Source organism: Anopheles darlingi, chromosome 3, assembly GCF_943734745.1.
Source record: "Anopheles darlingi chromosome 3, idAnoDarlMG_H_01, whole genome shotgun sequence".
Classification (NCBI taxonomy): domain Eukaryota; kingdom Metazoa; phylum Arthropoda; class Insecta; order Diptera; family Culicidae; genus Anopheles; species Anopheles darlingi.
The window spans coordinates 29,836,286-29,848,438 of record NC_064875.1 but is presented as its reverse complement, the minus strand read 5'-3'; the positions used below and the strand labels follow the sequence as shown (position 1 = coordinate 29,848,438).

The following is a 12,153-nucleotide window of genomic DNA, read 5'->3' as shown; positions in this document are numbered from 1 at the left end:
ACTGACATCGAACTCGGGGTTGTAGTGTATTTTTTTGTTGTTGTTAAACTTTTTACCGTTGGATAATTTATTTGCTTTTACATTTGACTTCATTTTGGAATCGAGAAAGAGGTCGTGGGTCGTGGTCCAGAGGCTGTAGAGAGGCCTCACTTGGTGCGCAACCAATTCAGCTTCTTCAGCTGTGACAGTGAGATCCTCTGTTGCGGATACGGTTCCAGCATTTCATCGATGGCCATCCGCGCTTCGGTGGTAAGCGGTTGTGCGAGCAGATCATTGTAGACATACATACGATCCATCTGCAGTCGCACCAAGCGGGATAAATTATCTTCACTGAACGGTGTGGCACAGTTCAGCATCACAAACAGTACGACACCGAGCGACCAGATATCGGCCACCATTGGATCGTACGGCTGTGCCATGATCACTTCCGGTGCAGCGTACGCTACCGATCCGCAGAACGTCTCGGACCAGTTCTGATGTGACCGCTGCTCACCATCCGGCATTGCCACCGACGTGTGTCCGGCGTGTGTGTTCCAGCAGCGTTTGGCGAACCCGAAATCACCTACCAGCAGCTCGTGCCGACCGTTGATCAGTATGTTATCACACTTCAGATCCCGGTGGGCGATACCTTTCGAGTGAAGAAACCGGATCGCTAGCAGTAGCTGCCCGAACCACCGTTTAGCGGCCAATTCCTTGAGCGGCCCGTGCTCATTGATGTACTGCAGCAGATCACCACCGGGCGCGTACTGCATGAAGATGAAAACGCACTGTTCCAGCTGCAACACTCGATGGACGTACAGCAGGTGAGGATGCCGAAGGGAGGTCAGTATTTCTAGTTCACGGGGGAAGAACTTTTCCCGAAATTCGACGCTACACCGATCCAGCCGGACGATCTTGCAGGCAAGAAGCGTGATCTTACCGCGCCGATTGATGTGCTTTGCGAGCCGCACCGAGGAGAACGTTCCTTTGCCAATCTTCGCACCGATGTGGAACCCACTCTGTAGCAGCGCACGACGAAAGGACACATGATGGACGGTGGTGGACATTGTGTTTTCGAATTTGGCGTAGGAAAGCGGATTCCTTCTTCTTTTTGATCGAAACCAACAATTGTTATCTTAAACGGGAGGAGGATCCACGAAAGCTTCGTCCTTTCGAATCCGAATCCTTCTGACGTAAACGTGTGTAGCAATGGCTACTAGGATTTTAGGGTTTATTAACAAAAACGAAACGTATTCTTACAAACTAATCAATCCTAGCGAGCGGCACGTTACAGACGAGACCGCTACGATCATCGTTGGCCTTGCCTTCGACTCGTGGTAAGTGGAAGAAGATGGATTCCCACCGGGATAGGGGTGCTGCCCCCTCCCCCGTCCCTACTCTGAGAGTATCTGTGTGTACGGTGGCACGGGTGGCACCTGTCTACTTGTCGGTATTCAGCGCCCGAAGTTCATGGTTTGGCAGCTCCACTGGAACTTCCCGCCGGAAGACGGCTTTGTAGGCGAACGCGGTAAGGAAACCGGCGGTCAGTGGTCCCACCCAGTACACCCAGTGAGCCGTATAGACACCGTTCCATAGGACGGGACCGAGCGAACGAGCCGGGTTCATGCTAGCACCGGTGTAAGGACCCTACGAACGAAGTGTAACGAATGAAATTCAAATTATTGTCTTTGCAAGTGGTTACTAGATGTGTTAACCACTGTCCGATATACTTACAGCAGCAACGGCCAATGCACCGACGGTGAAACCGAACTTGAGTGCAACCGAATCGTGGTGCTTGGCGTTACGAGGATCCCATACACCGCAGCACACTAGGATCAGCACCATCGTCGCTACAAATTCGACGCCAACGGCTTGTATCGTGGTGATGAGAGGGTTCGGTTGCGTAACACAGAACCCAGCGCCGGGATCCTTGGCACTCTCGAACACGACTGCCGGTGTGAGCATCTTCAGGATACCGTACCCCATGAACGAACCGATACATTGTGCCGCTACGTACGCCAGTGCCATCTAGATGATGTAATTCCATGTATTCGTAAGAAGTGGCGTGTGGGGGTCCGCGGTAGTTTGTCCCAATAATAGTTACCTTTGTAGAGACCAGATCGTACACCCAGGCACCGGCCGTGACGGCCGGATTGAGATGGGAACCGGAGACGCATCCAAACACCTGCACGATGATCATGACGATCAGACCGAAGTTGATCGCCAGTTCAAAGTGCCCGGGTGTATGGCCCAGGCCGGACACGCAGCCCATACAACCGAGCATCACCAGCAACCCGGTACCGATGAGTTCGGCCAGAAAGACCGAAATATTATCTAAAGTTGATCGATTCATCGCGACTTTCTGTGGAATCGAGAGGAGAGCAAACAAACAACAGATCAGGACGTCGTTCCGCAAGCAAGCGGGACACATCATCAGGCCCTCTATCATCAGACCTTATCAGGCCGGACTGGGCGCAGACACATTTCTTACATAACAGAACGTTAGAATGTTCTATTTCCGATCACGCTACCTAAATCCGGGTTATTTTTGATAACGCGTGACGCACTGAACCCATATAACCCGTTACCCGAAGTGATAATGACCATTCGGATGGGGAATCATGACGAGGCGCGTCCTTTGGTTTATTACGCATCTACTGATCCGAATCGTAGACACTGATTTGGGATTATATTGCACACGGGGTGCGCATTTAACGTCGCGGCCATTAAACTCGCGCCAATCAGAACAACAATCTGGTGGTGGCGAGGCATGCAGAGCAAGAGAGACCCTCGTACGGATGGCTGCTACTACGCTTATCACCTCGCAGAGATAAACGACACTGACAGTAGCACAGCCAATGGTGTGGTTTACAATCCTGCCCGGTGAGGTTGTTCTCTAGCACCGATGCCACCGAGGTGTACTCAGTGGTGATTACGATCTGGTAGCCGGTTGGATCAATCCGGTATCACGGTACTCCGGTAGTGACTGCATTAAAACGTGTCATCGGACGGGATAAGTGTGCAGCCTATTAAAAGATATGACGTGCTGCATCTATTTGAACTTCTGGTGTAATAATTCAAGCTTCTACTAGCAGCCGCGCTGCTGCGAGGTCACCTGATGATAGGCAATCTCCGGTGGCTGATGGCAGAATGATACGGCACGGCGGGGTTTACCACGGTGTTACATGAATTCCTACTACTGCCTGCCTGCTGCTGTTTACTCGGCACTACGGCGAGATTAACCTGCAACTCGCGGCCGGAACACACTCACTACGAAACTGATACGCGTGAGGGTTGCGTCAAATATTTGTGGATGTCGCCTTTATCACGGGGTTTGCGTTTGCAAGGGCCTTGGTCGAGGGTGGGTGGGGTCCGGCCACTGTGTATACCTTTTTCATCCACCTCCTTCCAGCCTCAGGAATGCATTCCTCGCAACAACAAAAAAAACCGAATTTCGCCATCAGACGACAATCGTCATCCACGGTCTGGTCTTTTTTTTGGGTCTTCGGAGCCGGATTCCGGGTGTCGATCAACGTCCAACGACACACAGGGTGTCCACCGTGGTAATACCATCTCCATCCTCATATCGGCTACATATCGCTTGCACACCGCTTATCAGCCAGCCGTTTGAATCGAATCGAAACAACACGAAGTGAGAATCTGATACTGACCTTTGAGCACCAGTGTGGCCTCCTTTTCCCCGATACCGATAGATGATTGGCCGCACCGCAGGCCGCCGTACAATCTTTGGCCTAGAGGTTTTAATTGAAGAGTAGCGTTCATCCGGAACGCGCAACTAATAAGAGACGCGCTTATCTGTCTGCCTGTCAGTCCTCCGAAGTCTCGAGATGACCCGGATTCATCAAGCGCCACTGACGAAGACCGAGCATTAACCGATAATCCGGAAAGCGGAAAGGCGGGGTGGGGCACTCTAACAACAGCATCGAAGCGTTCGAACTGCTGCGGCGTTCTAAATTTAGGGTAGCTAGACCGGCGTGGCCGATAACTGCGGTCCCCGGAGCGGTCGACAAAAACAGGAAAAGCAAAAAATAAATTCTTAGCTGATACGACGACCACGATTGAGAGGACATCTCGTTCGGCGAGCCACCGACGAGGGAGCTGGTCCAGCAACAGTATCACCAACGGGTCTCTGATCAGGATCAGGTTTTGTTCCTCCTCCGAGCGAGGTGGAAGACGAGAGGCGCTTAACAACAAGGGCGATAGGCAACACATCCTCCTCTATTCTCGATCGTAGCCAGTTCTGGTCCGGTCAATAATTCAGCTCGAAACTTGAATTCTACATTCTATCTGCTGGAATGCTGCATTTCCTCGTTGCAACCTTCGCCTTATATCGCATCGCGTGTATCGCCATTCGTGATGCCCACTCGAATTCCCCTGACCGGGCCCACGAGGCGAGACCCGGGCAGTCGTAGTTGAGTAGTCATGTTTACAAATTGATCAACTTGTTCCTCTCCATCTCTATCTCGTGGTGATACCGAGCGGATCAGCGCGTAGTCTGCTGGAGAGACACCTGCTGGATGACGACTATAAGCTACTAGTGGTCAACTTCTAAGGAAGTAGCTTTAACCTTACAAGTTCCTCGGATCGCTTTACGGTGTCTATCTTGAGCAAGATGCTTACGACGTTGTTTACCACCGATTGCCGATTGCCGATTGTCGAGAGAGATTGTTTTACTCTCGATCTCGTCTTATCAATGTTGATGCGAACTGTAGCTCTCCTCGATCCGTCCCACCACCAGTTTGAGTGCTCTTTGACCTACGGCAGTCTTTAAACACACCAACAGTGTTATCGATCGTTCGCTTTGATAGCTACCCTATAGGGTGCAACGTAAGTGAAATGGATTGCAAATAAGCATCGCGCGCCGCTACTTAGCCACTTACCGTGTGCGCGCGCGCTCGCAACCTCGCGGTCACTACTTGAGCCTCGCGAGGTGACGTCCCACACCAGGGCGGTAACGAGCGATACGCGGTGTTGTTACTGGCATCGATCGATTCCGCCGATTCATCCTGCCAATGAACGTCCAATGTTTGTGGCACGTGAGATTAGAAATTTGAAGATGTGTTCTTCATCTTGTTGGGGATTGGGATGGGGCATGGGTCGCTGTTGACGTAATCTCGCGTCATCGCGCCCGACGGCGTTGTTGTAATTCATCATACATCTCAACCGGGACCCGGGATCGTACCCGTACGTGTGACGTACACAGTCTTCAGGGACAGGGTGGAGAAAGGGACGACAGAACGACTCTGTTGCAATCGAAACCGTTGCCCAACGGCGTAAGGTGGACAGAAGATGGACAAGGTCGCGGGAGCGCGAGGTGACCTTCCTAGGACCGGAGCGGAGTACTTACGACCCTGCGCTTAAAGGGACGCGTCATTGCGTCAGAACCTGGGGTGACCACCTCTCATAGGTCCCGCTATTGAACATGCTAATGTTCGGCGAAAGAACCCCTGCTAGCTCTTGGCGGAGTTTAATATAGTTTAGTCCCTTGCTTTGAAATCGGTTTATGGTCGGCCCTAGGTATTGTCGCACGAGTACAGGTCGTTGGTGCTACTGCTGCTACGGTAGCTCGAGCTTGGTTCTCTCGTTCTGATATTACTACTTCTGTGGCAGTAGCGCAGTAAGGTGGCCATTATCGCACCGTGGCCTTTTTCAACTCTGGGGTCATCGGTACAACACATTGTGGTGTGGTGCGGTGTAATGTGGTGGTGGTGGTGGTGATGCGGAGCAAAATGTAAATAGCTCGCCCAATAGCACACACGGTGAAAGTAATCACGAACGCCGCTACTTTAACCCCTCGCCACCACATGTGTTTTCCGCTCCGTTCCGTTCTTCTCTTCTCTAGCACTGCGCGCACACACCAATGGCTTTGAATTGTAATTTTGTGTAGTCGAAACCATCGAACGGTACTGACCGGTCCGGTGTACCTTCACCCTGCACGGCGGGAACACTTTGTACCACGAACGGAAGGACGGATTGTGCAATAGCAATAACCGCGGGTAGGGGGACGAAATCACCAGGATGGACGAAGAGCAGTGCACAGTAGTTGATCTTCGATCTTCCGATGTCCTGTTACTTACCGTGAACGGAGTAAACGGGAAGATGACACGTGGACGCAGCACTAGCAGCTCCGGGGAGGGTCTGTCCGAGTGCGAGAATCGGCAATGGCGCGGCAACGACTGTGACTTGCGGCTGGCGGGACTGCTGCTGGTTGCAAACTCGAAGCCACGAGCGTACTGATAGCCGTCGGCACTCGAGACCACCGAAGGACCGCTTCGTCGCGATTGCTGCCTTAGCTGCTGATAAGTGGCCCCGGCACCTTTCGCTGTCGTCTTCGCGGTCGTCGTCGGCGTCGTCGGCGTCTTCGGCGTCGTCGGCGTCGTGCTCATCGTGCCGTGTAAGGGGTGCACTAGTGCCATGCTTAAGAGAGATGTCACTCACACGGACACCGCGCACAGTTGGGCGTTGTGATAATGTCGAAGTCCTGCTGCTGCTGCTGCTGCTGCTGCTGCTGCTGCTGCTGCTGCTGCTGCTGCTGCTGCTGCTGCTGCTGCTGCTGCTCCGGAGGTAGGTCCCTATCCTGGCGGACTGAACTCACTCAACACCGTGTGGTATAACTTGGACTTGGATGCCGCCTGAAGGGCATAACCGGTGTAATGTCTGCTGACGGTCAGACCAAAGTCTGCGACGGATTTGAAACGCGCCATCAACGGCACACACCGGGTGAAGCATATAACTCGGTGCGGTCGGTTGGTCCATTGGGGATTTACTGGAATATTTTTAGAATTCCCTCCGAACTCCCCTTCTTCTTCTTCTTCTTCTTCTTCTTTTCTTCCGCTTGTTGTTGGTCGCATGGTGCTGAGAGTCGCGGGGCGTGCGTGCGTGCGTGCAGTTTACCGATCACGGCGCTTCACGTGGTGTTTATTTTTTTATTAAACCATTCTCTGCCAATGGGTCAAATGCCTCCGTGGGACACCCTGGGTGCCGGATTGTTTGGACTAGTGTAACCATCGTTGCGGTGTGTGGACGGGTTAGATCACGATCGATCGGTCATATAGTAATCGGTTCGGCGGATAGGCGGATTAATATCCATCCCGAAGGTCACATAAATTCGTTTCGACGGTTTGAGTAAACTAGACGTCGGTGTATCTGTTGCACGTTTATGGGTAGCAGATCCTAGATATTCAGCAGATCGAATGGGTAATGCGGAGGGTTTTAACATTGTGTGTTGGTTTCTTTTTCGTTATTGGCGCATCCTCATATCGCCTTTTTTAACAATAGGGACTGAAGTAGAAAAAGAGAAATCAAGGATTACTATGAACTCAAATTCTAGATTGACAAAACTGATGATATATTCTTTACCGGCTACCGTTTGATACTGAATGCTTGTATGGCGGATTTAATGCGCTATCGAATCTCTAAACTGTCTCTTCCTATTCTAAATGGGTTTTTATATGCCAAATTGTATTTGTGCTGCGGTTTAGCACAGGCGAATGGGCAAAGCTTGTACAGAGTCTGGAGACAGACCGTTAGGAGCACCTCTTCGGCAAAGTCATCGTCCAAAGTTCCGACTTAGTCGCTTGGCCTAGAACGAGATTCTTGAGGAATGCTAGCCGAAAAATTGATTTCTTGTGATTGTGATTCGATATCGTAGCACTATGACGCTATCATTTTGGGGTTCAACGGGGGGCAACGCCGCCCTTTTTGACGAGGGACGATGCAACACAACGACTCAAATGAGATGGGTTTATGTTGGTGGAACAAGTGTAAGTAGCGAGCCGTATATGGCGTTTTTTTTTCAAATTATTATTCGTAAACTTGTCGCTTCTGCCACGATTGATGTAAAAATTGCAAAGGGAGAGGAACATTGAAGGAAAAATATATAAATGAATTTCCACTCCAAATTCGGATTTTCCGATATTTTTTCTGACCACCGATCCGCCCGGTGTTCCGCAAGATAGAAATTCACCAAACTCACCAAACTCAACACGATTGCGCTAGCCATACATTTAGGCGCGGAGTAAGAGCCCAAAGACCTTTTCAACAAGGGTCAGGACTTTCAGGAAAATGTCTCCATAAATCTGTGGCCATAGTGATGTTTAGAAAATCATAAAACTATGAAATAGAAAGTAGATATTTCTTTCAATTTCATAGTTTTCAATAAGGTCAGTTGTATCTATGGAACCAAATCCAGTTGCCCGTGGTGAAACATCTGGAACCTTGATGATCGTTGTCTCGCCATTAGAGACACAGAACCGAATTTAGTATATTTGAGCATGCAAAGATTACTTCGGACATCTTGTTCGAGTGACGTTGGACTCGTGGGTGCATAACAGTCGACTCGGAGACAGACAGTTCTGCAATATTACAATTATATTCACAGATAGGCAGTCGAAGTTATGTACATTTTTGCCAAAGACCGCACGAGCTTCGCTGCAACACAATTTCTGGAAAAGGTTTATTATTTATATAAAACTAGCATGACCCGCGTGCGTCGCTACGCGTAGAAGATTAGGTTTTACTGAAATGTTCTATTTCTTTGAGTTTCTACTTTGTGTGTTATGATTGTTGTTAATAATTACCGATGATTCAAACTGGGTTACATGATCGCCAACCATGGTTTTGAGCCTATTTTTTCATGGATTGATCAGCTACTATTACTAAACTATCATTGGCAGTTGATACTCGGCTGGCACGCTTCCCTTTTGCCTGCGAAGGAATCGGAAGCATTGCTGGGCACCGACTAACGGAGACTGTTTGTTTCGTATGTAATCCCGTCGCCTTTAATTCCTTTTCGCTTTTGGGGGACTATCGAGCTCAGGTTTTTTGTCGTAGGTGCTAGGCCCTCGGAAAGGGGTTCTCGCTTTTGGGATACCATCAGCGTTGCAAAGAATCTGACCAAAAAGGAGTTTTCTAGTCAGATTCCCCTTTATTCGCAAATCTCCTGCCCTTTTATACCCCGGGTTTGCCGGTGTCCTTCTAGGGAACACACATAATGCATCATTTTTCCAATAACTGAGTTGAGCTCCTAACGTTACCACCTGCAGTTTGGAGCCCGCGCAACAGCATTTATGATAATGTTAATAGTTGATATATACTGCCTTTCAGCATAGATTCGATATGAATGCCAGTTTTTTAGCTAATGATGTAGTTGATGGTTGCAAATAAACTATAGAATTCAACATGCATATGAGTGGTCCGTGTTTTCATCGATACGGCCGGATATCGTTATCTGACTCGACGATTGAAAATCTCTAGATTTTTCATATTGCACTTCAATTATCATCATAGTTGTTTGGGGAAAGTGCAGATTTTTTTACCTCCTACTAAAAGTGCAATCGAGCACATTCTGAACTGTTACTAATGTGTCTGCACATTTTAAATTTTTATACATAATTTTTGGACCTTTGGTGAAATTTCGAAAATTCGAATATTGCCTAAGTATGCTTAAACCGGTCTGAGCTAAGCCTTCTAGGATAAAATTTTCATCAATTAAATTAATTCGCCCTGGAAACGCTCCCTGGCGGTCAGTATTGCAACTACTGTTGGGTGAAGTAGTTGATTTTCAAAAAATCATTAAAAAATAACTGTTTGAGCTAGGGCTATGAAAATTTGGGATTAGAAGTTTTTTTATATGAAAAATCTAAGAAAAATATCAAATCAAAGGTTAACAGAAAGTTACGGAAAATAATTTTTCTATTTTTTGAATAACTTAAGTAATGGGAATGAAATATAGTTTACATCCGATTCTAATACCTACAGAAGATACACACAAAGTTTGGTTCGAATCGGTTTAGCCGTTTCGGAGGAGTTTGGACACAAAAAAATGTGACACGAGATTTTTATATATATAGATGACCCGCGTGCGTCGCTACGCGTAGAAGATTAGGTTTTACTGAAATGTTCTATTTCTTTGAGTTTCTACTTTGTGTGTTATGATTGTTGTTAATAATTACCGATGATTCAAACTGGGTTACATGATCGCCAACCATGGTTTTGAGCCTATTTTTTCATGGATTGATCAGCTACTATTACTAAACTATCATTGGCAGTTGATACTCGGCTGGCACGCTTCCCTTTTGCCTGCGAAGGAATCGGAAGCATTGCTGGGCACCGACTAACGGAGACTGTTTGTTTCGTATGTAATCCCGTCGCCTTTAATTCCTTTTCGCTTTTGGGGGACTATCGAGCTCAGGTTTTTTGTCGTAGGTGCTAGGCCCTCGGAAAGGGGTTCTCGCTTTTGGGATACCATCAGCGTTGCAAAGAATCTGACCAAAAAGGAGTTTTCTAGTCAGATTCCCCTTTATTCGCAAATCTCCTGCCCTTTTATACCCGGGTTTGCCGGTGTCCTTCTAGGGAACACACATAATGCATCATTTTTCCAATAACTGAGTTGAGCTCCTAACGTTACCACCTGCAGTTTGGAGCCCGCGCAACAGCATTTATGATAATGTTAATAGTTGATATATACTGCCTTTCAGCATAGATTCGATATGAATGCCAGTTTTTTAGCTAATGATGTAGTTGATGGTTGCAAATAAACTATAGAATTCAACATGCATATGAGTGGTCCGTGTTTTCATCGATACGGCCGGATATCGTTATCTGACTCGACGATTGAAAATCTCTAGATTTTTCATATTGCACTTCAATTATCATCATAGTTGTTTGGGGAAAGTGCAGATTTTTTTACCTCCTACTAAAAGTGCAATCGAGCACATTCTGAACTGTTACTAATGTGTCTGCACATTTTAAATTTTTATACATAATTTTTGGACCTTTGGTGAAATTTCGAAAATTCGAATATTGCCTAAGTATGCTTAAACCGGTCTGAGCTAAGCCTTCTAGGATAAAATTTTCATCAATTAAATTAATTCGCCCTGGAAACGCTCCCTGGCGGTCAGTATTGCAACTACTGTTGGGTGAAGTAGTTGATTTTCAAAAAATCATTAAAAAATAACTGTTTGAGCTAGGGCTATGAAAATTTGGGATTAGAAGTTTTTTTATATGAAAAATCTAAGAAAAATATCAAATCAAAGGTTAACAGAAAGTTACGGAAAATAATTTTTCTATTTTTTGAATAACTTAAGTAATGGGAATGAAATATAGTTTACATCCGATTCTAATACCTACAGAAGATACACACAAAGTTTGGTTCGAATCGGTTTAGCCGTTTCGGAGGAGTTTGGACACAAAAAAATGTGACACGAGATTTTTATATATATAGATAGCATTCATCAAACCGAAACTGGAACTCCATCATATACGCATTGCAGTTAACTTCTGGAGTCCTGCTCCTTGGCGTTTGGAAGCAGTATAGCCCACCGCAGTCATCTGATAAAATGACTTTTGCTGGGGATCTGATGTGTTTAAGTAATTTTTACGCGACCTAGTGGTCGATATGGTGTTTCTTTCGATACTTACATTGTCACCAAATTATTTTTTAGCTATGTTGTTCTCCCTGCGGGTGGTAGTCCGTTCCCTGCAAGCTGGACAGAGTTACCGCGTGTAGGACTCTTATCTGGATCTGGATGATGAAATTTTACTGAAACGTTATATAGAGCCATAAGCTTAAAAGGGAAATAGTGAAGCTGAACGCGTGTTACCGTCTCCTTGGTTACAACAATTCTCACCTAGTTTATTCAACGTTTGGGGTTTGTATAGGATACATATTCTTAACTTCTTTAGTCTCCGCCTCACCTTCAGACCCTTCGCTTAGGCCCAATGGCAATGTCGCTGCGTTTCTCGATGCCCATGAGCCTAGCGCGCCGAATGACTTTCTAGTTGTGTCTCTATACGGACTAGAAGACAAATCTACGTGGTGTATGGATTCCGAAATCTCACTATATACCGACAATTTTCGGTATCAGTTTATTGCCTTGTGTGAGTGTTTCACTCCAGCATACAAATCTGAATAAAACAATCGCTGATAATCCATGAAGATATAATAGCATCATATCCATGTAAAATCTCACGGATGATATCAATTTGTTGGCGTTAAACTAGCTAAACGGCCCAGTCACAGAGCAACGCATGAAATCAGATAATATTTAAGATTCTAATTTCTATTCTCAGCTTCATTAACAACATACTAGCTGTAAAAAGGCATTTTCTCTGAAAGTGAATGTCATAAATGTTTACGGGATGGAAATCATC

General features: G+C 46.9%; 3 protein-coding genes across 3 annotated transcripts in view; 1 reads left to right on the top strand and 2 right to left on the bottom strand.

The window, feature by feature from the left end:
- The window catches only part of LOC125954081 (protein groucho-like), a 51,792-nt gene extending 51,791 nt beyond the window's left edge, over position 1 (top strand). Inside the window, exon 17 of the mRNA XM_049684082.1 lies at position 1. This exon is cut by the window's left edge and continues 1,799 nt beyond it. The gene's annotated coding sequence lies outside the window, so the exon portion shown is untranslated.
- Positions 2-146: 145 nt separating this feature from the next.
- LOC125955401 (testis-specific serine/threonine-protein kinase 3) lies at positions 147-1,046 on the bottom strand. The gene has a single exon (XM_049686535.1). It carries the CDS (start codon positions 1,044-1,046, stop codon positions 147-149), a length of 900 nt encoding a protein of 299 aa, XP_049542492.1.
- A 127-nt stretch (positions 1,047-1,173) lies between these two features.
- Positions 1,174-6,401, bottom strand: LOC125954087 (aquaporin AQPAe.a-like). The gene is made up of 4 exons (XM_049684095.1): positions 6,078-6,401; positions 2,084-2,341; positions 1,714-2,007; positions 1,174-1,626 (listed from the first exon to the last, which is right to left on the bottom strand). The coding sequence occupies exons 1-4, from the start codon at positions 6,384-6,386 to the stop codon at positions 1,420-1,422; spliced, it is 1,068 nt and encodes a 355-aa protein (XP_049540052.1). The 5' UTR covers positions 6,387-6,401; the 3' UTR covers positions 1,174-1,419.
- Positions 6,402-12,153: the final 5,752 nt, after the last annotated feature.